The 27386-nt window shown below is 41.4% G+C and overlaps 1 protein-coding gene across 3 annotated transcripts in view; it reads left to right on the forward strand.

Moving 5' to 3' along the window:
* fam13b (family with sequence similarity 13 member B) overlaps nt 1-27386 on the forward strand; it is a 108353-nt gene that overhangs the window by 79372 nt on the left and 1595 nt on the right. The window contains exons 10-23 of one of the 3 annotated variants that reach the window (XM_057849359.1): nt 55-121; nt 190-272; nt 738-771; nt 4415-4511; nt 4973-5050; nt 5282-5561; nt 8744-8885; nt 12965-13046; nt 13380-13520; nt 15538-15743; nt 15811-15894; nt 20507-20605; nt 20675-21021; nt 21099-21200. In XM_057849359.1, coding sequence (XP_057705342.1) covers nt 55-121; nt 190-272; nt 738-771; nt 4415-4511; nt 4973-5050; nt 5282-5561; nt 8744-8885; nt 12965-13046; nt 13380-13520; nt 15538-15743; nt 15811-15894; nt 20507-20605; nt 20675-21021; nt 21099-21200 — 1842 coding nt within the window. The remainder of the gene's footprint in view (nt 1-54; nt 122-189; nt 273-737; nt 772-4414; nt 4512-4972; nt 5051-5281; nt 5562-8743; nt 8886-12964; nt 13047-13379; nt 13521-15537; nt 15744-15810; nt 15895-20506; nt 20606-20674; nt 21022-21098; nt 21201-27386) is intronic. The other 2 variants (XM_057849360.1, XM_057849361.1) reach the window with 2 other exon arrangements.

Here is a 27386-nt window from a genome sequence, read left to right on the forward strand (position 1 = left end):
GTGACGAGACATTCAAAGTCCTTCTCCTCTCAATTTTCTTTGACCCTCTTCCAGTGATACAGCCCAGCCTGCAAGTTACAATAGTGAATGTCAGCAAAAAGGAAACCAAGAAGACACGCAGGTGAGAGATGAGATCTTTGGAGGCTTCATTTTTATTGAGGTACAGCATCTTAATGTCTTCTGTTCCAGGATGCATTGGTGCCTCCGGAGGAAGGTTCAGGTATGGAGCTTGACGCCCTCCGGGATGCCGACAACAACATCAACGGCGCCAGGTAGAGATTTTATTGCAGTTCTTTACGGTTTGGAGATTATTTATTTTAGGCTGAAGGCGCTAAAAGCTTCTTCTTGCGGTTAACTTCAACAGTCAAAGGCGCCAACTTAACAAAAGTCTACTTGTCATTAGTCCACGCTTGTTTAGCCGACATGCTAATTGAAGCTCGTGATTGAAGCACTGTATAAATCCTCACATTAGATGGCCAAAGCGGCTTTGTGACTCACTCGTGATGACGCGTCACAGTTGCTGTGATCATTTGGATATGGTGGTTAGTACCTCCACCATGAAGACAACTTGATTCCGATTCCGATTAAGCGTCATGTGACATGTTGTCACACTTAAAATCAGATTGCAGAGTGTTTTGATCGGGTAACAGCACTTAACACTTTTCTTGGACCGAGACAACATTTTAAGTGATTTAAAGAACTCTTTTAACGCAGCTATGTTTGTGTTGTGCTTTCAGGGAGACCAATCAACCTGGGGACACCACAGGTTCGGTAAGTTAAGCTCTCATGACAAGTGTAATACAGGTAGCAATTAGGGCGATATGATCATTGCAATGTCATACATAAATGTGACCTTAACCTGTGACGTCACATGGTAAGATGGCGTCTGTTAGAAAATTTACACACAATATACAGTGGGGCAAATAAGTATTTACTCAACCACTAATTGTGCAAGTTCTCCCACTTGAAAATATTAGGCCTGTAATTGTCAACATGGTTAAACATCAACCATGAGAGACAGAATGTGGAAAAAAAAAAAAAAAGAAAATCACATTGATTTTTAAAGAATTTATTTGCAAATCATGGTGTAAAATAAGTATTTGGTCAATACCAAAAGTTCATCTCAATACTTTGTTATGTACCCTTTGTTGGCAATAACGAAGGCCAAACGTTTTTTGTAACTCTTCACAAGCTTTTCACACACTGTTGCTGGTATTTTGGCCCATTCCTCCATGCAGATCTCCTCAAGAGCAGTGATGTTTTGGGGTTGTCGTTGGGCAACACAGACTTTCAACTCCCTCCACAGATTCTCTATGGGGTTGAGATCTGGAGACTGGCTAGGCCACTCCAGGACCTTGAAATGCTGCTTACGAAGCCACTGCTTTGTTGCCCTGGCTGTGTGTTTGGGATCATTGTCATGCTGAAAGACCCAGCCACCTCTCATCTTCAATGCCCTTGCTAATGGAAGGAGATTTTCACTCAAAATCTCTCAATACATGGCCCCATTCATTCTTTCCCTTACTCAGATCAATCGTCTTGGTCCTGGTCCCTTTGCAGAAAAACAGCCTGAAATAAGTATTTGATACATTACAAACTAGTAAATAATTTCGGCTCTTAGTTCTTTTTTAAGAACCCCTCCTGTTCTCCACTCATTACCGGAAGTAACTGCACCTGTTTGAACTTGTTACCTGTATAAAAGACACCTGTTCACATGCTCAAACAAACAAACTCCAACCTCTCCACAATGGCCAAGACCAAAGAGCTATGTAAGGACATCAGGGATAAAATAATAGATCTGCACAAGGCTGGGATGGGCTACAGGAAAATAAGCAAGCAGCTTGGTGAGAAGGTAACAACTGTTGGAGCGATTATTAGAAAATGGAAGAAGTTCAAGTTGACGGTCAATCTGCCTCGTTCTGGGGCCCCATGCAAGATCTCACCTCGTGGAGCATCACTGATCATGAGGAAGGTGAGGGATCAGCCCAGAACTACACGGCAGGACCTGGTCAATGACCTGAAGAGAGCTGGAACCACAGTCTCAAAGAAAACCATCGGAAACACATTCCGCCGTCATGGATTAAAATCCTACAGCGCACGCAAGGTCCCGCTACTGAAGCCAGTGCATGTCCAGACACGTCTGAAGTTTTCCACTGACCATCTGGATGATCCAGAGGAGCAATGGGAGAAGGTCATGTGGTCGGATGAGACCAAAATTGAACTTTTTGGTCTAAACTCGGCTCGTCATGTTTGGAGGAAAAAGGATGAGTACAACCCCAAGAACACCATCCCAACCGTGAAACATGGAGGAGGAAACATCATTTTTTGGGGCTGCTTCTCTGCCAAGGGTACAGGACGACTGCACCGTATTGAGGGGAGGATGCATAGGGCTATGTATCACCAGATCTTGGCTGACAACCTCCTTCCTTCAGTGAGAGCCCTGAAGATGGGTCGTGGCTGGGTCTTCCAGCATGACAACGACTCAAAGCACACAGCCAAGGCAACTAAAGAGTGGCTCCGTAAGAAGCATCTTCAGGTCCTGGAGTGGCCTAGCCAGTCATGAGATCTGAACCTGATAGAAAATCTTTGGAGGGAGCTGAAAGTCCGTGTTGCCCGGCAGCAGCCCCGAAACCTGAAGGCTCTGGAGATCTGCATGGAGGAGTGGGCCAAAATCCCTGCTGCAGTGTTTGCAAACCTTGTCAAGGACTACAGGAAACGTTTGGTATCTGTAAGAGCAAACAAAGATTTCTGTACCAAATATTAAGTTCGATTTTTGTGATGTATCAAATACTTATTTCATGCAATTAAATGCAAATTTATTATTTAAAAATCATACAACATGATTTACTGTTTTTTTGTATTAGATTCCATCCCTCACAGTTGAAGAGAACTTATGATACAAATTACAGACCTCTACATGCTTTGCAAGTAGGAAAACCAGCAAAATCGGCAGTGTATCGAATACTTGTTCCCACTGTATCACCCCCGTGCTATCGTCGCTGCACTGGCTTCCAGTCCGTTTTAGAATTGACATACTTTTACTGTTTGTTTTTAATTACATTAATGGCCAGGCTCCTTCTTATTAATAGGATATTTTAACCCTTCCTATCTATGGCAGGGCTGTTCATTCTACTGGCCAGCTTCTTTTGCAAGTTCCGAGGTCGAAACTTAAACAGTGGAGAGACCGATCTTTTGCAGTTGCCCCCAGGTTGTGGAATAGCCTACCCTCTGATATCCGCACCATTATGAATCTAGGCCTTTTTAAATCCCAGTTAAAGAGACACTTTTTTTTAGACCGGCCTTTTCCTCAGACTAGGATAGCCTGGTTTGATTTCTTAAGGGTTTTACTGTTTTCAGATTTTGTCTGTTTTATTTGCTTTTGTTTTGACTTTTATCGCGATGGACTGTTTTTGTTTTCGTTGTTTTCCCCCTCTTAATGTCATGGTATAGTACATTCCTGCCTTTCATTTATCATGAACCAGGTTTGTCATTGTTGTAACGCACTTTGAGGACCTTTCGGGTTTTAGTAATGGGCTAGAGAAATAAATTTGATTGATTGAACATTAGTTAAGTATTTGTTTGAGCGAATGCGTTTTTAATGCATTCATAATTTAGTTTATAGGTATATTTAGCCATTTTTGTGGGAATATGTGTTTGAACGACTTGTTAAGAGCTTAAAAAAAATTAAAGCATTTAAGCTAGCGGGCTTTTGCTATGCAAGCTAGCCAATTGTTCTTTTGTTATACTTACTTGTACTTTCTAACTTGTACTTTCCTCATTTATATTTTTTAATACCATTTGGGGCTAAGCTCTTGCATTTTTTAAATTTATTTTTAGATAAGCGCAATTCAACATCGTTTGAAGAACCACTCGGGAATTGTATTTTGTATTCACATTTAATGCTCTTTTTAAAGTGCAGTCTTAGTGACCCTTTGTTTTGCATCTCCAAAAGTTTATTCTACAAAGCATTTAATGTTCCTCATCCGATTACTCAATTATTCGAACTGATAGATTCATCAACTACTAAAATAATCGATAGCTACAGCCCTAGCGAATTGTATTGTGATGCACCACTAGATGCTTTAATGCTCACATAACAAATCCTAAGCATCTTAGTTTGGAGACATCTATGGTCAATAAGGATAACTGCTGTGACAAGCTATTACCAGCCCTTGTACAAAGGCAGAAGGCTTCTACATTCTCATTGAAGGCAACATGCATATTGGCCCAAAACTGTTAAGGATATCATTTTAAAATTCTTATATTGGCCGATATAATCGAAAAACTCTTGATATTTACCATACTGAGTGGAACGCAATACATAAGTGAGTCATAGCTACTGTAATAAAACAACATGCATAGATATGTAACAGCGTAACACAAAAAGTCTTTTTTCTTTTTTTTTTTCTCGTTCCAGGACTCTACTTCACGCGACCACAACGCCAATACCAGCCAAACGTCAAGCAGTGACCACACCACTCACATCCAGCTTTTCCCTGACAACCAATGGGACGGTGCGTGATGACAACGCGGACCAAACATTTTTTTAAAAAACACAAAATGATAATGTTACAGGAGAGAACAGTGTGTTAAATTTCTCAAGGTGATGAAGAGAAAGGTCAGGGTTGCTATTGGTTGTGGTGAAAATTACTCTCTGAAAGTACTCACTCAACTCACCAATGAGTTAAGGGCCAATTTAGCCTCTTGATGCCTTGCGCTGTATATTGGTTAGTAGTAAAATCATCTGTCAAGGGTTAAAGATACTTTTTCTATATGCAAAATTAATTAATCCAATTTCACTGAACTCTCGGAAAATGATTCACTCCTAACATTTCATACAAGAACATTCTGCTCCAAAAATTGTCGCTTTCATGTTTATTGTTAAACAGCGGCGCGCTTTTTTTTGTGCCATGACCAAAGGAGCTTACTGCTCGTCTCCTCCCCCTCTTCCTCTCCTTCCCTTCCATCCAAACAGCACCACCACCTCTTCCTCCTCATCTCCACCTCCCTCCCATAGACTTCTCATGTATGCACCTGCAGAAGGAAGGCCAAGGTGAGTTGGTTATATATGTTTCGACCCCACCACGCTCTTCATTCGTCCCATCCGGCTCTCGTCTGGAAACTTTTTTTTTTTTTTTATTGTTGAGGATGTGTCGTCTGGTTCTTCCTATCTATCGCTCTTCTTCTAATGGCAGATTTTCGTCACTATGCCCTCCTCTCAAGTCTTTCTAGTTGTCTCGACATCAACTAAATGACCTCATCGTCCGTTCTTGTCCTCCTACAGATCCCGTTCCAGCCTTCAAGTCGTGGCAGGACGACAGCGAGAGCGGCGAGGCTCAGTTGTCCCCCCTGGCGGGCCGCATGGTTCCCCTCCCACTGCTGCCCCTGGAAGAAGACGAGGGGGAAGAAGGCAGCGGCGATGGCGGGCGGGAGGATGCTTCGGCTTCCTCCTCCCGTTCGCACCCGCACGTCCTGGCGCGCCGCTTCCTGGACTTCGGCGTGCACGGCGCACAGCGCTTCCTCCAGCAGGACGCCGAAGCTACCTCGCCGACCAAAGCGCACAGGTGAAATACAGTACAATGCTACAGCACATTTTAGAGTCTGTACTTTTGTAGAACGTACTTTCGTATTAAAGTCAAAATATATATTTTAACTCAATTTTTTGAAAAACTTTTCCTTTTTACAGTATGTCCTTTGTGCCTTATGTTCATTTTGTATGTTGTCTTCACAACGTACAAGACTCCTGATAATGGCTTATAATGGCATCATAGTTTGTATATTGTGACAAAATATTGCCATCCAGTGTATTTGTTGAGCTAAACGAGTTGCTAAAATGTTTAAATATTCAAGTTTGACCAAAGTCTAAGTTTTATGTGTATTTTGCATATCTACAGTGGGGCAAATAAGTATTTAGTCAACCACTAATTGTGCAAGTTCTCCCACTTGAAAATATGAGAGAGGCCTGTAATTGTCAACATGGGTAAACCTCAACCATGAGAGACAGAATGTGGAAAAAAAAAACAGAAAATCACATTGTTTGATTTTTAAAGAATTTATTTGCAAATCATGGTGGAAAATAAGTATTTGGTCTATACCAAAAGTTCATCTCAATACTTTATGTACCCTTTTTTGGCGATAACGGAGGCCAAACATTTTCTGTAACTCTTCACAAGCTTTTCACACACTGTTGCTGGTATTTTGGCCCATTCCTCCATGCAGATTTCCTCTAGAGCAGTGATGTTTTGGGGCTGTCGTCGGGCAACACGGACTTTCAACTCCCTCCTCACCCAATGGCGTCAAAATGATAACAAGAACGAGGAGCAAAAATCCCAGAACCGCACGGGGGGGACCTAGTGAATGACCTACAGAGAGGTGGGACCACAGTAACAAAGGCTACTATCAGTAACACAATGCGCCGCCAGGGACTCAAATCCTGCACTGCCAGACGTGTCCCCCTGCTGAAGAAAGTACACTTCCAGGCCCGTCTGCGGTTCGCTAGAGAGCATTTGGATGATCCAGAAGAGGACTAGGAGAATGTGTTATGGTCAGATGAAACCAAAATACAACTTTTTGGGTTGAAACACAGGTTCTCTTGTTTGGAGGAAAAAGAATACTGAATTGCACCATACCCACTGTGAAGCATGGGGGTGGAAACATCATGCTTCAGGGCTGTTTTTCTGCAAAGGGACCAGGACGACTGATCTGTGTAAAGGAAAGAATGAATGGGGCCATGTATCGAGAGATTTTGAGTGAAAATCTCCTTCCATCAGCAAGGGCATTGAAGATGAGACGTGGCTGGGTCTTTCAGCATGGTAATGATCCCAAACACACAGCCAGGGCGACAAAGGAGTGGCTTCGTAAGAAGCATTTCAAGGTCCTGGAGTGGCCTAGCCAGTCTCCAGGTCTCAACCCTATAGAAAATCTGCGGAGAGAGTTGAAAGTCCGTGTTGCCCAACGACAGCCCCAAAACATCACTGCTCTAGAGGAGATCTGCATGGAGGAATGGGCCAAAATACCAGCAACAGTGTGTGAAAAGCTTGTGAAGAGTTAGAGAAAACATTTGGGCTCCGTCATTGCCAACAAAGGGTACATATCAAAGTATTGAGATGAACTTTTGGCATTGATCAAATACTTATTTTCCACCATGATTTGCAAATAAATTCTTTAAAAATCAAACAATGTGATTTTTCTGGGGGGGGGGGGGGTTCCACATTCTGTCTCTCATGGTTGAGGTTTACCTATGTTGACAATTACAGGCCTCTCTAATATTTTCAAGTGGGAAAACTTGCACAATTAGTGGTTGACTAAATACTTATTTACCCCACTATTTTGATTGTGAATTTGTGAATGCTACTTCTCTTAAACTGTGTCATAATAGGGCCTCATTAATACAGATTGAAGCACTTTTCTTTTTGTGAACATTATTTTTTGAGAGATATGAATGTTATTTTTGTTGTATTTTCACAATATGATACTTATGTTGTGAAAGAGTAGTTCCCATGCCAATAAACAGCATGGTCCACTCGCCTTTCTTTGCCTCTTAGCTCTCAATGTGCGAAATAAGGCGTCATTATAATCTGTTGGGCAGAAAATGATACGAATAGCCAGCAACTTTAATACATTTATTTGTTTTCCGTGTCGCTTATTCACCGGGAAGCAAGGTTCGGGAGCAACATCTGATTAGGTATGATAAATCTGAGAACACCGCAGGATGATGAACAATCTAGAGATCTGGTTTTACATGACAAAAATAAGTTAAGGCAGCATTCTTTCGGTCACGGAGCCCCTTAGACGTCTCGGTAGAGGCAAGCTGCATCAACGTTTTCGTGTGCCGTTATGCACGGGCTATCAGAAAAATAAACTGCTGTGTTTCACTGTATACCCTAATCATATGGAAAGCACACAACAACTCTAGATGCTAACTATCTCCATAATAATATTGGATTAAGTTGGATCACACAATAGTTTACCGTGACGATCTGCAAACAGTTTTTGACATCAGTGCTGTCACGAGCGAACTTGACACATAAACACTTCTCGTCTCATCCCTTCTTTCCTGTTCATTTTGCTTTTGCTGTCCTTGTCAGTAATGTTCCACTCAGGTTCAAATTGGAAGGGGAGAACCGATGACATGTTTATTTAGTTAAAGAGTGACTCAGTGGAAGTCCAGCAGTGTGGCCATGTGGCGTCACCGCCCTGCGACGTCAGCAACAATGGTGACCTACTAGTTAAAATAATTTTACAAATTTTATTAAAATGAAAACATTAGGAGGGATTTTAATATCAAATTATTTGAACTCGTACTACTACATGTCTTTCCATCCGTGGTACCCTTTAAGGCAAAACACTACCACTTTTGTCCACCTGCGTCGCTAAAATCGACCAAAACTGAAACGTTACCCAGTGTTGCTTTAAATCCCATTGTAATGTACTGTTTTGCCATATTTTAGACCTTTCCTGGGTACTGTATATTCCCCACACTATACTGGTACAGGTTTGTTCCCATATCAACCATAACATGTCACTATTTCAACCAGATTACTAACATCATGTTTGTCACACATTGGCTGCTCTCACAAGCGGTGTCATTTGTTTGTGTTTAAACATAATTTTTTCCATTATCAGACATCTAAGAAGTGCGCGATTTGCATACTAAATATCACATGAAGGTCATTTATACGTATTTGGTGCTGTGTATTGCTTGGAGAACAGTAATAAATGTTGACACTCTTGCCATCCTCCGTAGGCCGAGGCGGGCGTCGTTTGGCTCCAAGGAGGCCCTGAGAGGAGGCGACTCTGTAACGCACCAGCTCACCAAGAAGCTTCAACACCTCAAGAAGAAGATCAAACAGTTTGAGGAGCAATTTGAAAAAGAGAAAAACTACAAGGTACGAGAGAAAACCTACTATTGAGCAGCGTTGCACATGTACCGATTCTAATATCGGTACACTTAGGGCACCTAAATGATGTTACTGGAGTTGGGGAGTTCTAATAAATAACAGAATTTCACTTAGTTTATCACTAGTAGACATGTAATCAATTTGAAGTTGGAAAGTGGCATCAAAAAGCAGCTCACAAGATGAATTAAATACTTTCTTTTAGAGCTGTCCCGACTAGTCGACATAGTCGACGTCATCGATGACGTAAATCCGTCGACGAGCACAACATCCCGTCGACGGTTAATGAAGGGTTAAAAAAATATATGCGCGGAAAGTTCAGAATGTCGGATGCTCTGTATGCAATCGGGGAAAGCGGCACAAAGCCAAAAAAGCACACCAGAGTGTCCAAAACATTGACTTATTTCAAAGAAACAAAGGAGGGTACACTCTTCTGTCCTGTCTCTTCAATGCCAAGCTTGGCTGCACGTCGGCCGTGAATATACACCTCAAGCGCCGGTGTAGGCGCACTATCCTAGTCCCCTCACTATCCACTCGCGGGGGCCTGCGCTTGTCAGTGACGTTCCTTATTCTCGCTATATGAATATACAACTTTAGCATTTGTTAATAATACGCTCTGTGTGTAGTATCATCCATCGATTTTCCTTTTTAAATGAGCACTTTTAAGCGAACGCAAGAAATAACAACGGGAACATTTTTAAACAGGCATTTTACGGGAGAGCATTTCGACTCTTCGGCCAATCACGGGAGAGCATTTCGACTCTTCGGCCAATCATATAGCGAGAGCGAGTGGATAGTGAGGGGAAGAGGATAGTGAACCTACACCGTCACCGTTTGTAAGGTTTTTTTTTTTTTTTCATTTTTTGTACACCAGAGGGTGCTGTCGCCTTACTAAATAATAATGTTTCATTGACATTGGGCCTATAAGTGCTATTAGTATTGTTCTTAATGCTAACTGAAAGGTTTATTTCATGTTATAGTATAGAAAATTATATAAGGTTAAAAGGTCATAAATATATACAGTATATACAGTGATTGCACTCAAGGGAGAGATTGTCAATGATAAGGTAATCAATTAAGGTAAAGGCAATTCATATAGGCAATTCATTGATATATAAATAAGGTTTAAAAGGAAAAAGGTGAAAAGTTTTCGTTAATTTCTAATTGTGTTGTTTTATTTGTGTGCACCGTAGCTCTTACAGTGTGATTACATCAAGGATGGAATAAAAGTTGTAAACCATCAGTTTAAGAGACCATCTTTTCAATCGGGATGCTACACAAGTTAATTCTATCAGCATTTGAACTCATTGTTTATTTGTGATTTATTATTGTTATTTACGTGTTTATTTGTACTTTAATAAATAATGTAAGTGTTCCAGTATGTTTTTTTGTGAATTGATAAGCGTCAACAAAAATTTCATTGCTAAATTAGTAAACAAAACAAAACAAAACAAAAAAAAATATATATATATATATATATATATATAATTTTTTTTATTTATTTATTTTTTTTTTTTTTTAATTATTAGATTAGTCGACTAATCGTAAAAATAGTCGGCTGACTAATCGGGAGAAAATTTGTTGTTTGGGACAGCCCTACTTTCTTTACTTTAATACTTTCTAAATACCAAGTTAGGCACATACATGATCACAGCGGCCTCTGTGTTTTGTTTCTTTTTTTTTTTTTACCATGGATGCCTGTTGTTGCTAATTTACATCATGAATAAAATTGTATGCGCAAGGAGTCCTCGAGGAGACGACAGAGTTCCGTGCCTAAGCTGGACACGTAACCAGTTTCAGCATAAGTCCGATTTCACTGTTAAAATGCTTCATATAAAAAAGTCTAATACATTGAAATTAGAAAAACAAGATGCCGTAATTACAAGTAATGATGAGAGGTGGACTGAGCGTTTGGGTTTTCAATGGTTTATTCCCACCTTCCCTCTAGTCACATGTTGCGTTTAGGGACGGCCCAGAAAACACAGCACTCAACACATCAATATTGCAACCTGAAGCATAAATGCAACCCGATTCGATACATTACTGTCGTTATTTTTAAGTTACATGAACCGTAAGTTGTTTGACTTTGATTGTGGGCAGCCTATTTTTACCGATGACTGTCTCCTTTCCAGAGATGGATAGTAACACGTTACATTCACTGCTCTACATATACTTGGGTAACTTTTGGAGAAAAATGCACTTCTAAGAGTAGTTTAAATATGCCATACTTGAGTAGATTTTTGAAGAAGAAACGCTACTCTTACTTCGCTACTTTGGGCTACGCTAGTCGTTACATTTGTTACCTCTTTATTCTACATATTAGATGTTACTTTTTTTGCCAGAGATGCCTACAGTGGCTCTACCAGTTTCACCAATGAGACGGCGCAACAATAAACGTATGACTCATTAATGCTAATCAGACTCTAGCTTGCCCTTCTATAATCATGTCAACCTGTTCAATCATGTGGCATATTTAAAGCACCGTAAAAAATTAAGTATTTGACATCGAGCGCTGCCGTCAACATGACTCAAAGACCTCTCTTCCAGTTTTTATTTAGCACCGATTGACCACGGAAAACCAGTGATGTGATCCTTTTAATTTAATAATAGGAAACGTTTTCTCCCTTAGAGGGCACTCGGGCGCTTTGAACGAATTATGCTTTATTTCTGTAGATTTTTTTTTCTACCACCGGAATTAAATGATTTTCTTTTGTGTGTATTTCTTTGGCTTAATGTGGTTATTTAATATAGATTGTAGTACAGTTTAATCGTAACAGTTCATATAGAGAACTAAGAAAACAAAACATTGTTTGAAAAGGAAGTAGTTACTCACAATTAGGGCAGCAGCTATCGATTCTTTTAGTAGTCGATTAATGGATCAACTCAAATAATCGAGTAATCGAATTAGGAACATTTAATGTGTAGCAGAATACATTTTTATGAGATGTAAAACAAAGGTTTGCTAAGATTGCACTTTTAAAAGAGCATTAAATACGAATTCAAAATACTATTCCCCGAGTGTTTCTTTAAGCCATGCAGAACTCCGCTTTCATTTAGAAATACATCAAAATAGCTTAGCTTCAAAAGGCATAAATAAAATTAATAAATGAGGCTCAAAGTACAACAAAACAAGAAGTGGCTAACTTGCATTGCAAATTTCCGCTAGCTTAAATGCTATAATATGCTAATGTGGTTTTACAGTGCTCTTAACAAATCATTCAAAGGCATATTCCCACAAAAAAACGGCTAAATATACCTAGAATCTAAATTACGAATGCTTTAAAAAGGAAAAAAAAAAAAACATTAGCTCAAACAAAAAACCTTATGTTGGTATTAACAGGGAACAGCTGGATTCAGCCATGTTAAATGAGTTGTCATGTTCACTGTTGCCACTAGAAGGCAGTGTATCCACCCAAATCAATAAAACTAAATGCAAAGACTTTCCAAACAAACATTACAACGCCACTTTAATTAAACAAATATTTGAAGCAGCAAAATTTGATTCAAAGCTTTTTACTAATTGAATTACTGGAGTTGATCCATTAATTGTTGCAGCACTACTCACAGTGTTACTCATTACATGAGTATTCTTTTCACCAAATATTTTTTTAGTTGTACTTGAGTACATTTTTTTGGATGCAACTTTTACTTGAGTAATATTCTTTTGAAGTAATGCTACTCTTCCTTGAGTAAATTATTTGGCCATTCCACCTTCCTCTTTTCTTTTTTTCCGCTCTTTTTATGATGTTAAGCACCGTTTCCATGGTAATTGCTATTTTTTTTATGCCAAGATCCTCCCGATGCACAAACACAGACAAGCACTATGCACTAGCTAAACAGACACTTTAGTGCAAGGGACGTCGTAGTTCGAGGATTTCCTGTATTTTATAGTAATTCATTTATTATGTATTTTAAATAACATTTTTCAACTTGACTTAGCTTCTACTTGAAAGCAAGATCGCAAGTAACTCTTAAATCTTAGCGTCAAGGAGTTAAATGTGAATATGTACAGCTAAATCTAGCAATTTTCAAACATCTAACATTCATGTTTTGTCACATTCTGTGCGCAGCCGTCTCACGGCGACAAGGCAGCTAACACCAAAGTCCTCAAGTGGATGACGGACCTCACCAAGATCCGCCGACAGATTAAAGGTAGCCTTGTGTACGCGTGTGTGCGTTGTAAGAGCTGCGAGTGTTTTGTGCCACTGACACATAGAAACGCACACGTGCCGATACACTGCATGAATGCAGCACTAACCAGTGGCTCTCACACATCCACCCTTCAGTGGGACGTCCGCCAAAGCGCAAACACCCAATTCGTCCGACACGTGAATTTGTACCGCGGATGTCATTTCACCCGACACACGACGCCCGATCCCGTGCTCTCCCTCGGAGAGGAGACCGCTCCCTCCCGCTCGCCCTGATTTTTCTTGTGAATAACCCGAGAACCCGCTTTCCTTCCTCTCTCGCCCACCGTCGACCTAGGACGCCAGCACCACCTTATTCCCAGGAGCACGCTGAGGCACCAGGCTGTGCTCCACTCACACAGGCGCCACCTGGCGCCGCCTGCCCCCTCGCCCCCCTCCCATTGCACATTTGCCCCTCACTCGGGCCCGTGTCACATCAGTAAGTAGCAGTGTGCCAGTAAGTAAGACGCCTCCACTGTCAGGTGGCACTGTGAGAGCATCTCGCTTCCTTCATGTGAACGCGTGCTTTTTGTGTGGTTGGGCGTGTGATGTCTTTGTGATGTTATTCATCTGAATATCATCGTGTGGCTCTTAGAAACTGAATTAAAGCTCTTTACGTGAGTTCATCACGAGTAGACGTCCAATCCATTTTGAACTGGGAGGGTGGAGCCACCCTCCCAGTTCAAAATGGATTAGACATCTAACACCATCAATGACAGCCAGTGATTTGAGAAGGAAAATGTAAAAATGTCCTCCATTGCGATCATGAGAAGGGCAAAATCTAATTTACGCGATGACACCAAATTTCTGGTGACCTGTGGTTATGCAAAAACAAACGAGTATTGACACTTTTGGGATAAAATATCGTATCAGGATAAAAAAAAAAAATGGTATCGGTACTTACTCAGACATCCTAAGTTCCAAAACTAATTTCAGGAGATTTATCGACCCTATCCAAACCCAACCTGTCCACCCATCCCAACAACTGACCCCCATTGTTAATATATTAACAATAATCCAACAAATAATTAATACGCTACTTAATTAACTATTAAAGAAGAAAAAAGTCCCACAGTGCATCTAGCCCAGTGTTCTTAATAACGGCGTTAGAATATAACGGCGTTATTAACGGCATTATTTTTTTCAGTTGAGAGTAATCTAATTAATTACTTTTCTCATCTTGGCAACGCCGTTACCGTTAGTGAGGATGGAAAGGCGTGCGTTACTATGTGTTGCTATATTGGTTGAATGACGTGATAAAAGTCTGAGGGAGACAGACTCACCGAGACAACAGAGCAGCAGCAGGAGTTGGGAGGAGGCAAAAAAATTTGTGACGCCGAGCAAACGCGATGCTAGGTGGCTACAATAAAACCTGACTGTAGCCGATAGCCTACAAACTACGCACACATGATATGGTAGAAATGGTAGATATCACATACATATATAGAACTAGATGTGAAATGACAGACACAGGGGCGTTAGCAACATGTACAGTATAGGAACAAGATGCGTTAGTAAACAGCCGCCATCTTAAAGCAGTAGACTTCTTAGGAAGGCTCTGTTGTAGAGAACCTAAGTAACTTTTTATTTAAAAAATCGGCAAAATCTTTACTTGAATCTATCTTTAAATGATGAAAGTTTCAAAACGTCCACATGTCAAAAGTGGATAGAACGGAACTAATGCAATAATGGGAGCAATTTTAACAACTTTTAACGGTTTATTCAGGGTAAAGGGTAAATTAGGGTAAAGAATTGGGCTAGGGCCAATTGTCCCAAAAACCTTTTAAACTTCACATAGTGTGACCTAAGACTTTTTTGGGGGGGGGGGTTTCTGAGGAAAAAAAAACATGAATATTATCACCAGTTACTTTGCCAAGTAACTAATTACTCTTACATTCAGGTAACTGAGTTACTAACGCAATTACTTTTTGGGAGAAGTAATTTGTAACTAAAATTAATTACTTTTTTAAAGTAAGATGAACAACACTGATCTAGCCACAGTGTCATCATTCTTCACATTAACTAGGCAGGTATATACAATGGGAAAACCCATTGGCAGTGTATATAACATAATGGTAATTGGGATAATTTTATCAATTTTGTTGCTAAAGCCCCAAAAGGGGCATGGTCAAAGTAAACCTGACATAAGTTTTGGAAGTGGGATTTCAAATCATGCTAATGTACCAATATTTTGTCCCAAAACGCAGCAAATCTCAATGGTAGCGAGTCACATGTTAGTTTGTTTCAAGGCATGCTAATGTACCAATATTTTGTCCCAAAACGTATCAAATCTCAATGTTAGCGAGTCTCTTGTTAGTTTGGTAGTCAATTTGTGTGTGACAAACGTTATGTGCTGCACGCTTCTGTCACAAGTCGACATTGACGTGTTCTCCATCTGTGCTGGACGTCAACGCAACCTCAGTGGTCGCTCACCTCCCAACTTTCACCCCGCGCAGACGCCAAACACCGCGCCGAGAGCGACATGGGCCCTCAGACTCGCCCGCGCAGCAACACGCTGCCCAAAAGCTTCGGCTCCACGCTGGAGCAGACTGCGGCCCACCAGTCCGCCGCGCCGCAGCCCACCCGCGAGGAGACCCTGGAGCTTATCCAGCGGCGCGTGAGCGGCAGGCGCCAGGAGGACGGCTGGCCCGACGACATCAAGGTGAGACGCTCGTGGGTGCTCGCGAGGTTTCAACGTGCGTAACGTGATTCTTTGTTGCTCTTCGCAGAAGATGACAAAAGAACAGTTGTCTTGCGAGAAGACTGTCCTCCAGAAAAACCTGCTGCACTACGAAGGCCTGCACGGGCGACCGGTTAGTTAATTCGCGTTCATAAATTTACCACAACAAAAGATTATTTTTTTAACTCACCGGCTGCCGTTGACGGCGTGAAACGTCCTATCCATTTTGACTGGGAGGGGCTAACAAACAAATTGACCTGTCATCCACTTCAAATGGAGCTGACGTCTAATATAGTCAGTGGCAGCCAATAAATAAATTGCAGATGCTTTCACATTAATGAAATAATCATTTAAAAACTAGTTATGACTTAACTTTAATGTTAATGTATTGACGGGACCTCCCGCTTCAAATGGATTGGACGTCTGGCTCTGTCAATGGCCGCAAATGTGTTAAGCAGTGTCTGACTAAGCCAAGAATAGAGTTAGAGTTACTGTACACTACAGTAGGGGTGAAAACCTCTGGGTACTTCACAATGCAATTTCTGGTTAAAAGCTCACGATGACGATTAGCTCACGATGTGGCGATATAACAATTATCGATACATGGGTCAGGAAATAATTAGACAATACACAATAAAGGTAGTGCCCGGGTTACGACGTACTCGACTTATGCAATTAGGACTTTACGACGCCATTTTGTCTCCAGTTTGTTTTTTGTTTGCACAAACAGTACTTTTTTGTACCTCACAGTATCTTAGTTTTTACTTTAATAACATGACTTGTTCTTTCCTTGTTGTTCAGCTTGACAAACAGCAGGCAAAGCAACTGTGCTTTTTAGAGCTTTTTACTTCCTTCACTTTTGAGAATTTGTACAGCTGTAACGCACATATTTACACTTAAAGAGCATACGACAGGAGAAAAAAGTCTTAAATGGCATTATTATGTGAATTAGAATCATATTTCGAGACGATTCGACTATATACAACAATTTAGCAAAGCGCAGATGACGAGAAATTAGTCTTTTAATCTGCCGGTTAGCCACGCCTACCATTATAGGGCTCCAGCGTCCCCAACAGGTGGATGACGTCAGCGGTAGACTGGGCTCATCGGTTTTACTATTTAGCCCATTGAGGGGGAATTATTCAGAACGAGGAAAACGTGACGAAGAGAGCTGCAAAATGTCATTGTTTCAGTCTCTCTGCTCCAATATTTTTACAGGATATTCTTTTTATCCAAGTATTTTCCCCAATTGCTAAATAAATGGCATGGTCATGACAAATAACAGTCTTGTGCTAAATGGAATATGAAATAATAAAAATGCATTTATTCAGGCCGACATGGCAAAATTACTCCATAATGGTCAAAACTGTCGACTTCACCTTTACTGTCGCACCTCCCGAACAATATTTTATGACACCTAAATCGGACTTATGTCATTTCCCTTCCCCGGCTTCGGAGAATGTCAACAAACCAAGAGGCGTGACAGCTAGCCGACATGCTAACCCGAACCGAGTAATGTTTCAAAGTCTTCGAAGTGGAAAATCACACATAACTAGCCAGGATTATTTGACAAGACGACTGGGTTGGCGATTGTCTTCGCGGATCGGCAAACCGCCCGGCGGAGAGCAATTTACAGTTCGTTACCCGGAGGAGGGTGGCTGCAGTTGTTGTGCAGCTAACGTGCTGCTCATGTGCATGAGGAGAGCTTTTTACATGCCTTTCAATGATCAAACGTATGTAGTCCTTTATTAAGAAAGTTTGTAGTGTTTACTTTGTAATAGCTGTATTAATATTTGACATAAGATGTTTACTCACTTCCTCGTAAGTCCAATGGTCCCACAGTAGTCGGGCTTGTTTTGGCCAATATCCACGGTGAAAAGGAACCTTTTAAAACTCCAAAAAGGCGCATACGCCTCTCCCTCATACAGAATGATTTTTCTGTAGCCGTTTGGCTGGCGTGATGCGAAAAATAAACGTATTAATCCGCAAAATCAGCTGAATCCTTAGTCCTCATCAGAGGTTGCGCTAGACTTTTTCGTTGTCTGTCATTTTGACTGACAGGGTCATAAAAATCCGGTCATAATCTATTTGTACCAGTCACTTAAATTTTTTAAATGATAATAATGACATATTCAATAATATTTAGTTTTCATTCATCTTTAATTAATATTCTGTCCGAACAAGCTTAACAGTGAATCCGCACCGCGCCATCACACATCAAGCAGCTGTGCGTTATTAGCGCCTAGCTTGCCTTGAACACGGCTTTTTAGGAAGGGTCGGACTTGACAAGTCATAAAAAAAAAAAAAATTTTTTTTAAAGGGTTTGAGGATAAGCCTGAGAATGATCGGTTTTCTCTCTGCTCCATATAAGCAATATTTCACCATTGCTTACACGGCCGAGAGTCGGGGCAAACTGCTCGTATGTGTGTGTGACATGCACGAACAGTGCGTGCACGCTATCGATCCATATACTTTGAATATAAGCCTATACAGGGATTATTTATGCCTGTTATTTGTGTCCTCTTTTTACTAAGCAAAATATGATATCCCTGGAATGACGGATGACAGCCAGCATGTGTGATTGTATGGTCATTTGTTTTGATGCTTCTACAGGCGATATAATCCCTGTTTAGGCTTATATTCAAAGTATATGGATCAATAGCATGCACGCATAATTCGGGCTTGTCACACACACATACGGGCAGTTTGCCCCGACTCTCGGCCGTGTAAGCAATGTTGAAATATTGCTTATATGGAGCAGAGAGAAAACCGATCATTCTCAGGCTTATCCTCAAACCTATTTTTATTTTTTTATGACTGTTGTCAAGTCCGACCCTTCCTAAAAAGCCGTGTTCAAGGCAAGCTAGGCGCTAATAACGTACAGCTGCATCGCTACCGTAGCTACCGTACCGTCTCTCGCTTTTTGTAATTGCTGCATTAAATCCGATTTGCGGGACTGGACAGTACAGACCGCCGCGACAGTCTGGAAAAATGTGGCCCAGATCGGATTTAGACCACATACGAAAGTGACCCAGATCGGATTTGAAATGGTCCCGTTCTATGCGACTTGTCACGTTCAGACCTTCAAGTTAATGCCTCACTCGAGTCGGAAAAACACGAAAAAATCGGATTCGTGCATTAAGACCTGTAGTATGAATGTAGCCTTAGTTCGGACACTCAGTTGCCTTGACATTTTCCCGAGTAAGGCCAACGACGTCATGCATCAATAGAGACAATAGCTAATTAATATGCTCACTCGCCATCCTGTGGTCTGGGGTGTGAATTGCAACCTGTCAAAATGACAGATGGACTTCAGTTGTTTCCGTCACCGTTTTAAAAAACCGGTCAACGACGGAAAATATTCGGTTAACGCGACCCCTGGTCCTCATACACAACAGTACGGCTGTTTAGTGAAGAGGACGCCTTCTACCGTACACATCACAGCGCCCTCCTCCTCAATGCAAGACCGAAGCCGGAAGTCACTCATTTTCATGGCGCGGGATTCAAAAACTAAATAAATATAGCGATCGTTTCCACACACAACCAAGCGGTCCATATCATTCAGGAGCATAAAATACCTCGTGTATTATGAAATAAACATGCTTTTTCGTGTCACATCCACTTTAAGTTCAAAACGACACGCATTTTAACAATAAAACACTCGACACAAAACGATTGGTGTTCAAACGTCCTTCTAGCCTGACCAATATGTAAATTTAGTAGATTAAATTTGCCTTATTTCCCTAACAAAAGTCCGCTATCTTAAATGCTACGAATGCTAACATATTGACAATTCTCATTGCAAATCGCTCACACGTAACTCCACAAACTGTAACTGTAAACTTAATTACAAATGCATAAACAAACATAATATTAGCTGAAACAACTTACAGCCTTATGTGGGCCAAACCAGAGCGCAGCTGTCCTTTATCCATGTCAGGCGAGAGTATGCTCCTCAGTCATATGGCAACAGTCCAGCCTGACCCAACACTGCCACCAGAGGGCAGTGTATCCTGATAATCCTACGTCACCAGCGTATGAACTGAACGCATTTGCAACCCGTGGACTATCTGTACACTTCAAAATGTCTTGAATGGGTCTTCAACTGGGTCTTGTAACATTCTCTTACACGTGTATTATGTGTCCTTCTTATTGGCTGCTATTGACAGCGATAGACGGCCATATCCATTTCAACTCGATTCGGATGTCTATCGCTGTCAATTGCACGGGGACGTAATCGTTGACTGCCATCGCGCACGTCCTCAAACTTGCTGTAAGATGTGCTTTAATGCTTATGCACAATAACAGTATTTACAATAACAGTATTTACAGTAATTAATGCAATTATGTGTGTTTAAAACTAAGTGTTATGATTGTTTTCTCATGTAACAGTCTATTCACTTGTGCTTTAGTGAGTAAAGTTTCTGTTTTCAGTAAACGTCACCATAATGTTTCATTATGGTTTCTGTTTTCAGTAAATGATACAATCTCGATAAAACAAAACTTACGCATGTGCAATGAATGCTCTCCCACTTTTCAATAAAAGGCTGCACTCCTCAGGGGGAAGGGCAGAGAAGCTTGTTGTGAGCCACTCGCTCCGCATCAACCTTCCTCCTGACGGCCATCAGCGTAAAAACTTTATCTTCTTCTTCTTTACCTCCGCCCCTTCCTAGGTCTTTTGTTATTTTCTTAGTTCAAGTATTAAGTTTAGACCTAACACTTGCCCTTTCGACGTGTCTCGCCAGGTGACTCGCGAGGAGCGTCTGGTGGTCAAGCCTCTCTACGAACGTTACCGTCTGATCAAACAGATGCTCACCAGAGTCACCATCACGCCCGCCGTCACCGTCAGTACAAGCGCCGCCGGCATCACCGTCAGCATCGTTAGCGTCAACTCATCCTTCCGTTCTTCTCAGGTGTCTCCTTCCAGCAAGAGGCGGACCCAAACCCTCCAACCGATCATCGAGGGCGAGACCGCGCACTTTTGGGAGGAGATTAAAGAGGAGGAAGAGGAGCGAGCGGCGGGCCTAGAGGAAGGCGACAAGAAGGAGGAGGAGGACTTCAACGAGGAAGACGAAGAGGAGGAAGAGGAAGAGGAGGAAGGAGAGAGCAGCGGAGGAGAAATGCAGAGTTCTGAAGTCATCATGGCCATGGAGACCACCGGCAACACCACGGCGGGGGGTTCTATTAGGAGCAAGATGGACGAAGGCTCTGGGAAGATGGCGCTCGACCTGAGGCTGTCCAGCTCCAACGCTTCATCCATGTGAGAGCTCACACACACACGTGCGCGTGCAAACTAGAGATGGGGCTGTGACATCATTTCCTGTATGTGTGCCTTAGGCCAGAGCTGCTGGAACAGCTGTGGAAAGCCAGAGCAGAGAAGAAAAAACTGAGGAAAACCATCAGAGAATTTGAGGAAGAGTTCTATCAGCGGAACGGCAGGTAAGTGCGTCCAAATATCAGGATACTTTGTACCCCAATAAGGCACTCTTAAAATCCTTGAAATCTGCTGTTGACAACGTTTGAAAAAAAAATAATAAATGGGAATTTTTGCATTTTGGCAGACATGAGCAAGTGGCACTGCGAGACAGTAACCTTGAACAAGTAAACAATCAACCATGGTGAATCCAAGATGAAATTCACATTCTCCCAGCTTAAATAATGAATCTCAACAAACCGCGTTAACGACTGTTTTCCAAAATTTCTAGGTTCGCGGTGAATCAGTAACCAACACACTTTTGCTCAATAGACAATGTTTATTGATTTGAAAATGCAGAATAAATGAGGTTTATTGATTACAATCCCACAAGAGCAAGCAAACGCACACATCAAAAAACAAGAACAATGGCAACGATGACGCTAGATTTGAGTTTGTCAATCTCAGAATCCCCGCGTTACGTTACAGCACAACTAGTTGTCCCTTAGAAATGAAAATCGCTTACCGTGACACAACACTCCGGCAGAGCGGCAAAGGAACAAAGCCAGGCGATCCGTACGTGACCCCTGGCGGACTTCACGGGTCGCCCGGAAATGTTCGGTTTTTGTAGGGACGCGCCCCGCGGAGGCGGAGAGGCCAACCTCTGTCCCCGAGCGGCGCGGCCCTGCCCGATGACAAACATTAAAGCAACTTTTGGTTCAGCCCCCTTAAAAAAGGGCTTTTCACATGGGACAAATGAGCTGTGCTGCAACAGATGCAACAAATGGTAAATATTATGGGTCCAAAACAAATAATCTCTATGGGACCCAGGCGTGTACCTATGGGACCCAGGCGTGTAGTAAAACAATACTATAGTGCGAAACAAGTTATCTCGTGAGATTCTCAAGCGCGTCTCCTAACTATGGGAACAAGGTGAAAAACAATAGAAGTTGTTACAATCTAAGTCACAGAAGCAATCATACATCACAAAAGCATAATGTAATATTTTCCCCCATCACTCCGCCCTTTGACCCGGATTGAATTTATCATAAGGCATAATGTGCTGAATCACTTCGGGTCACATAATATTTTCTCCATCAACGACATTTCATGATTCATTTACATTTTTTTGGTTTTGCTTCAGAATAGGGCTGCAGCTATTTAATATTTTAGGAATCGAGTATTCTACTGAAAATTCAATCGATTAATGCAGTAATCAGATGAAACATTTTTTTTTAGCTAACATGCAATTACAAATAAGAAAAGACATTTCACCTAATATTGAACCATTTTTAGACAATCACTGCCTTTATTTTAGCTGTACATTGTTGAAAACAGCAAACAGTTGCATCTCAGATGTGACAGAAAGAAAAAAAAAATCACTGCTATCACTCAAAACATTTAACACATTCACTCCCAGCCATTTTCACCGGAGCAACCCCCTACCCTCCCGGCCGTTTTACTGGATTTTGACTGATTTTGCAAGGCCCACAGTAAAATTCTGTTCTATTGCTATATAAACATGGAACTCACCAAAGGAAAGCTAAGACCCTCTTCTTTCAGAAGGAAAAAAAAGTTCATATTTTTTTCCATTCTTTAGAAATCAGCATTAGAAAATAGCTTAATATGAAATTTGAAATTGAGCTTTTTGTAAAAGCATACATTTCAAACATAACTTTGACTTAAATACAGCTATTTTTTGCTTTTGTGACATCCCAAACAGCTGAATAATGTTTTCCTCCTACAAAATAACATAAACAACAACACAAATAGAGCCTTTGATGGCAAAGTAACAATTTATTTACATATAACTAAACTATTGAACTGAGAGATGACGCTGCTGTGGCCGCGGCTGTATCGCCAGACGCGGTAAATTTTTCCCTCATCATCGCGTGTGTCATCAAAATAGATTTTTTTTTTTTTTTTATCTTTCTTTTGTAGTGACCACTACCTCATAACATAATTCACCTAGGTAACTAGTTTGGGTCATGTGCCTTGTGTTTTACATCGTTCTCCACATTTTTCTCACGCTTCCAACTTCCGTTTCCAGACTATTTCTCTTCATTCACTTCCTTTCATTGTCCGATATGAGTTCTTACCAAATGCGCTACTGCCCTCCAGTGGCCAGTTTTATTGCTGTAAAATGGATTTTGAGCATTGTGCTTTGGAGCAATTTTGCATCAGAACCTAGAGATGTCTCTTGTGAAAAAAAATGTAAAAGACGTATAAATACGTTTTTGGGACACTGAAACCATTAAAAATAGAACGTATTTCTACGTTTTTGGAAGCAAATGAGTTGAGATCCTAGGAAAACAAATCTTATTTACCTAAAAATGTACGCTTGATAAAACACATCACTTAATAGTTAGGTGTTTTCTCCCCACGTGTTTCAATTGAATTTCCATTTGTGTCAAGCTAATTTTAAAGTGCCTGTGACAGCATAAAAAAAATTCTTAAATAGCATTATTATGTGAATCGGAATCATATTTTGCGACTATATACAACAATTTGGCAAAGCGCAGATGACGAGAAATTAGTCTTTTAATCTGCCGTTTAGCCCTGCCTGTCATTATAGCGCTCTAGCATCTCCAGCTGTTGGATGACGTTGGCAGGGTCACGATTTCATCTGATTTAGAATTTAGCCCATTGAGGGGGAAGATTCAGAATGAGGAAACTGCAACAGAGAGCAGCAAAATGGGATATTCTTTTTATCTAAGTATTTTTCCGCAATTGCTAAATAAATGATATGGTCATGGCTAATAATTGTCTTGTGCTAAATGGAATCAAAAATGCATTTATTCAGTACGACATGGCAAAATTACTCCATAATGGTCAAAACTGTCGTCTTCTTGCACCTCCCGAACAATATTTTGTGCCACCTTAGTTAGTCCGGCTTTTGTTATTTCCCTGCCCCGGCTTCAGAGAATGTAAACAAACCAACCAAGAGGCGTGTCAGCGAGCCGACATGCTAACCCGACCCGAGTGACGTCTTATTTTTCGCTTTTCGAAGTGAAAAATCACAAAAAACTAGCCCAGAACATGTCACACGGCGGCAGGGTTGTCGATTGTCTTCGCCGATCGGCAACCCGCCCAGCAGCGGGCAAGTTACAGCTCGTTCCCCTGCTGCGCATAGGAGAGTTCGTTTGCCAGGGTAGCACCTGGAGAGTACCGCCCGACAAACCGGCAGACATTGGAGGAGCAACACGAATATTGCGTGAATTGATGCTTAACTAGACGGCGAAGGCATAAGCCGTGAGAGAGCGGCGTGCAGTTGTTGTTCAGCTAACATCGCAGAATGTGTCTGAGGAGAACTTTTCTACTTGTCCTTCCATGATCAAACGTAGAGCGTTTGTAGTGTTTACTTTGTAATCGCTGTATTCGCGGCCATTTTTACCTCATAGTTGCAATTTCTGATGTGGTTGAAAATTTGACAGGACACTGGGCACAAGAAGAGGGCAATAAGCCGAGTATAGAGGGGTGTGTGCGACAAGCAGTTGGTCATCGGCCGAGTGGCATTTTTGGTGGACAATTGGCCACAAAATGCAAGCCACCTCCATTTTAAAACGTGTGCCATGATCCCAGTATTTGACATAATACAAAATATGATGTTCATAACCTGTTGAGGTGGTTGCAGCTCAACGTTGCATTCGTAGGGAGAATAAGTTGTCTTTTAGCCAAAACTCGGCGTATTTAATTTCCATTGACATGCGGATACATCCTCTCTCATTGCTGTCTTCACAGGCAATCCCACAAATCAAAGTCATCAAAGTCAAACACAAAGAAGTAATAAATGTAGCACTTTAGACAATTAAGTCCCATCCTGCCATCTTGTGGCGAAAAGATAATATGTCAATAATAACAAGCAATAGGAACATTATTTCAACACCTCATAAGGGTCCCACAGTAGTAGTGCTTGTTTTGGCCAATATCCGCCGGTGAACGGGAATCCTTTGAAACCCTTTGAAGGCTCACACGCCTCTCCCTGGTGCAACAACAATTTTCTGCACCCGTTTGGCTGGCGTGGTGCGAAAAATAAACTAATTAATCCACAAAAACAGCTGAATCCACATTAAAACACTGTGTGAAATATAAAATAAACATGCTTTTTGGGCTCATACGCACTTCAACTCATAACTGTCATGGAAATACTAATCCTATTGTCAGGGAAGTTCAAGTTTGAACTCCAAGACAAGTGTTACCTCGATAGGTCGATTAGAGAAATGAATACGACACCAATCATGGATTGCTTTTCATCGAAGGCTCTATGTACAAGAGCTCTCGGGTACCGACGTGGAGCCACGCACAAAGCGCCTCTCCGCATGTGGACAAAAGAGAAATGCAGGGCATGCCTCTATTTATGGGTTGACATCATAGAAAGAAAAACGAAAGTTACTACAGTGCCTTGCAAAAGTATTCGGCCACCTTGAATCTTGCAACCTTTCGCCACATTTCAGGCTTCAAACATAAAGATATGAAATTTAATTTTTTTGTCAAGAATCAACAACAAGTGGGACACAATCGTGAAGTGGAACAACATTTATTGGATAATTTAAACTTTTTTAACAAAAAACTGAAAATTGAGGCGTGCAATATTATTCGGCCCCTTTACTTTCAGTGCAGCAAACTCACTCCAGAAGTTCGGTGAGGATCTCTGAATGATCCAATGTTGTCCTAAATGACCGATGATGATAAATAGAATCCACCTGTGTGTAATCAAGTCTCCGTATAAATGCACCTGCTCTGGTATAGTCTCAGGGTTCTGTTTAAAGTGCAGAGAGCATTATGAAAACCAAAGAACACACCAGGCAGGTCTGAGATACTGTTGTGGAGAAGTTTAAAGCCGGATTTGGATACAAAAAGATTTCCCAAGCTTTAAACATCTCAAGGAGCACTGTGCAAGCCATCATATTGAAATGGAAGGAGCATCAGACCACTGCAAATCTACCAAGACCCGGCCGTCCTTCCAAACTTTCTTCTCAAACAGGGAGAAAACTGATCAGAGATGCAGCCAAGAGGCCCATGATCACTCTGGATGAACTGCAGAGATCTACAGCTGAGGTGGGAGAGTCTGTCCATAGGACTGCACAAATCTGGCCTTTATGGAAGAGTGGCAAGAAGAAAGCCATTTCTCAAAGATATCCATAAAAAGTCTCATTTAAAGTTTGCCACAAGCCACCTGGGAGACACACCAAACATGTGGAAGAAGGTGCTCTGGTAAGATGAAACCAAAATTGAACTTTTTGGCCACAATGCAAAACGATATGTTTGGCGTAAAAGCAACACCCTGAACACACCATCCCCACTGTCAAACATGGTGGTGGCAGCATCATGGTTTGGGCCTGCTTTTCTTCAGCAGGGACAGGGAAGATGGTTAAAATTGACGGGAAGATGGATGCAGCCAAATACAGGAACATTCTGGAAGAAAACCTGTTGGTATCTGCACAAGACCTGAGACTGGGACGGAGATTTATCTTCCAACAGGACAATGATCCAAAACATAAAGTCAAATCTACAGTGGAATGGTTAAAAAATAAACGTATCCAGGTGTTAGAATGGCCAAATCAAAGTCCAGACCTGAATCCAATCGAGAATCTGTGGAAAGAGCTGAAGACTGCTGTTCACAAACACTCTCCATCCAACCTCACTGAGCTCGAGCTGTTTTGCAAGGAAGAATGGGCAAGAATGTCAGTCTCTCGATGTGCAAAACTGATAGAAACACACCCCAAGCGATTTGCAGCTGTAATTGGAGCAAAAGGTGGCGCTACAAAGTATTAACGCAAGGGGGCCGAATAATATTGCACGCCTCAATTTTCAGTTTTTTGTTAAAAAAGTTTAAATTATCCAATAAATGTTGTTCCACTTCACGATTGTGTCCCACTTGTTGTTGATTCTTGACAAAAAATTACAATTTTATATCTTTATGTTTGAAGCCTGAAATGTGCCGAAAGGTTGCAAGGTTCAAGGGGGCCGAATACTTTTGCAAGGCACTGTATAGCATATCCTGGTAAACACATCTCAAGTTACAGAAAAACATCTTTCATTGGGGAAAACCACCTCAAGTTACAACCTTGAACACCGGCTGTGGCTAGAATGAAGTCTGATAAGCCACAGTTGCCGCATTGTATTCCTTCAGGGCATATTGAAAAACATAGGAACATAATAGTCCATATTTGGGCATAGCTACAATGTTCTCATGCAAGCATAACAAAAGC

This window comes from Corythoichthys intestinalis, chromosome 11 (genome assembly GCF_030265065.1).
Source record: "Corythoichthys intestinalis isolate RoL2023-P3 chromosome 11, ASM3026506v1, whole genome shotgun sequence".
In the NCBI taxonomy this organism is placed as follows: Eukaryota; Metazoa; Chordata; class Actinopteri; order Syngnathiformes; family Syngnathidae; genus Corythoichthys; species Corythoichthys intestinalis.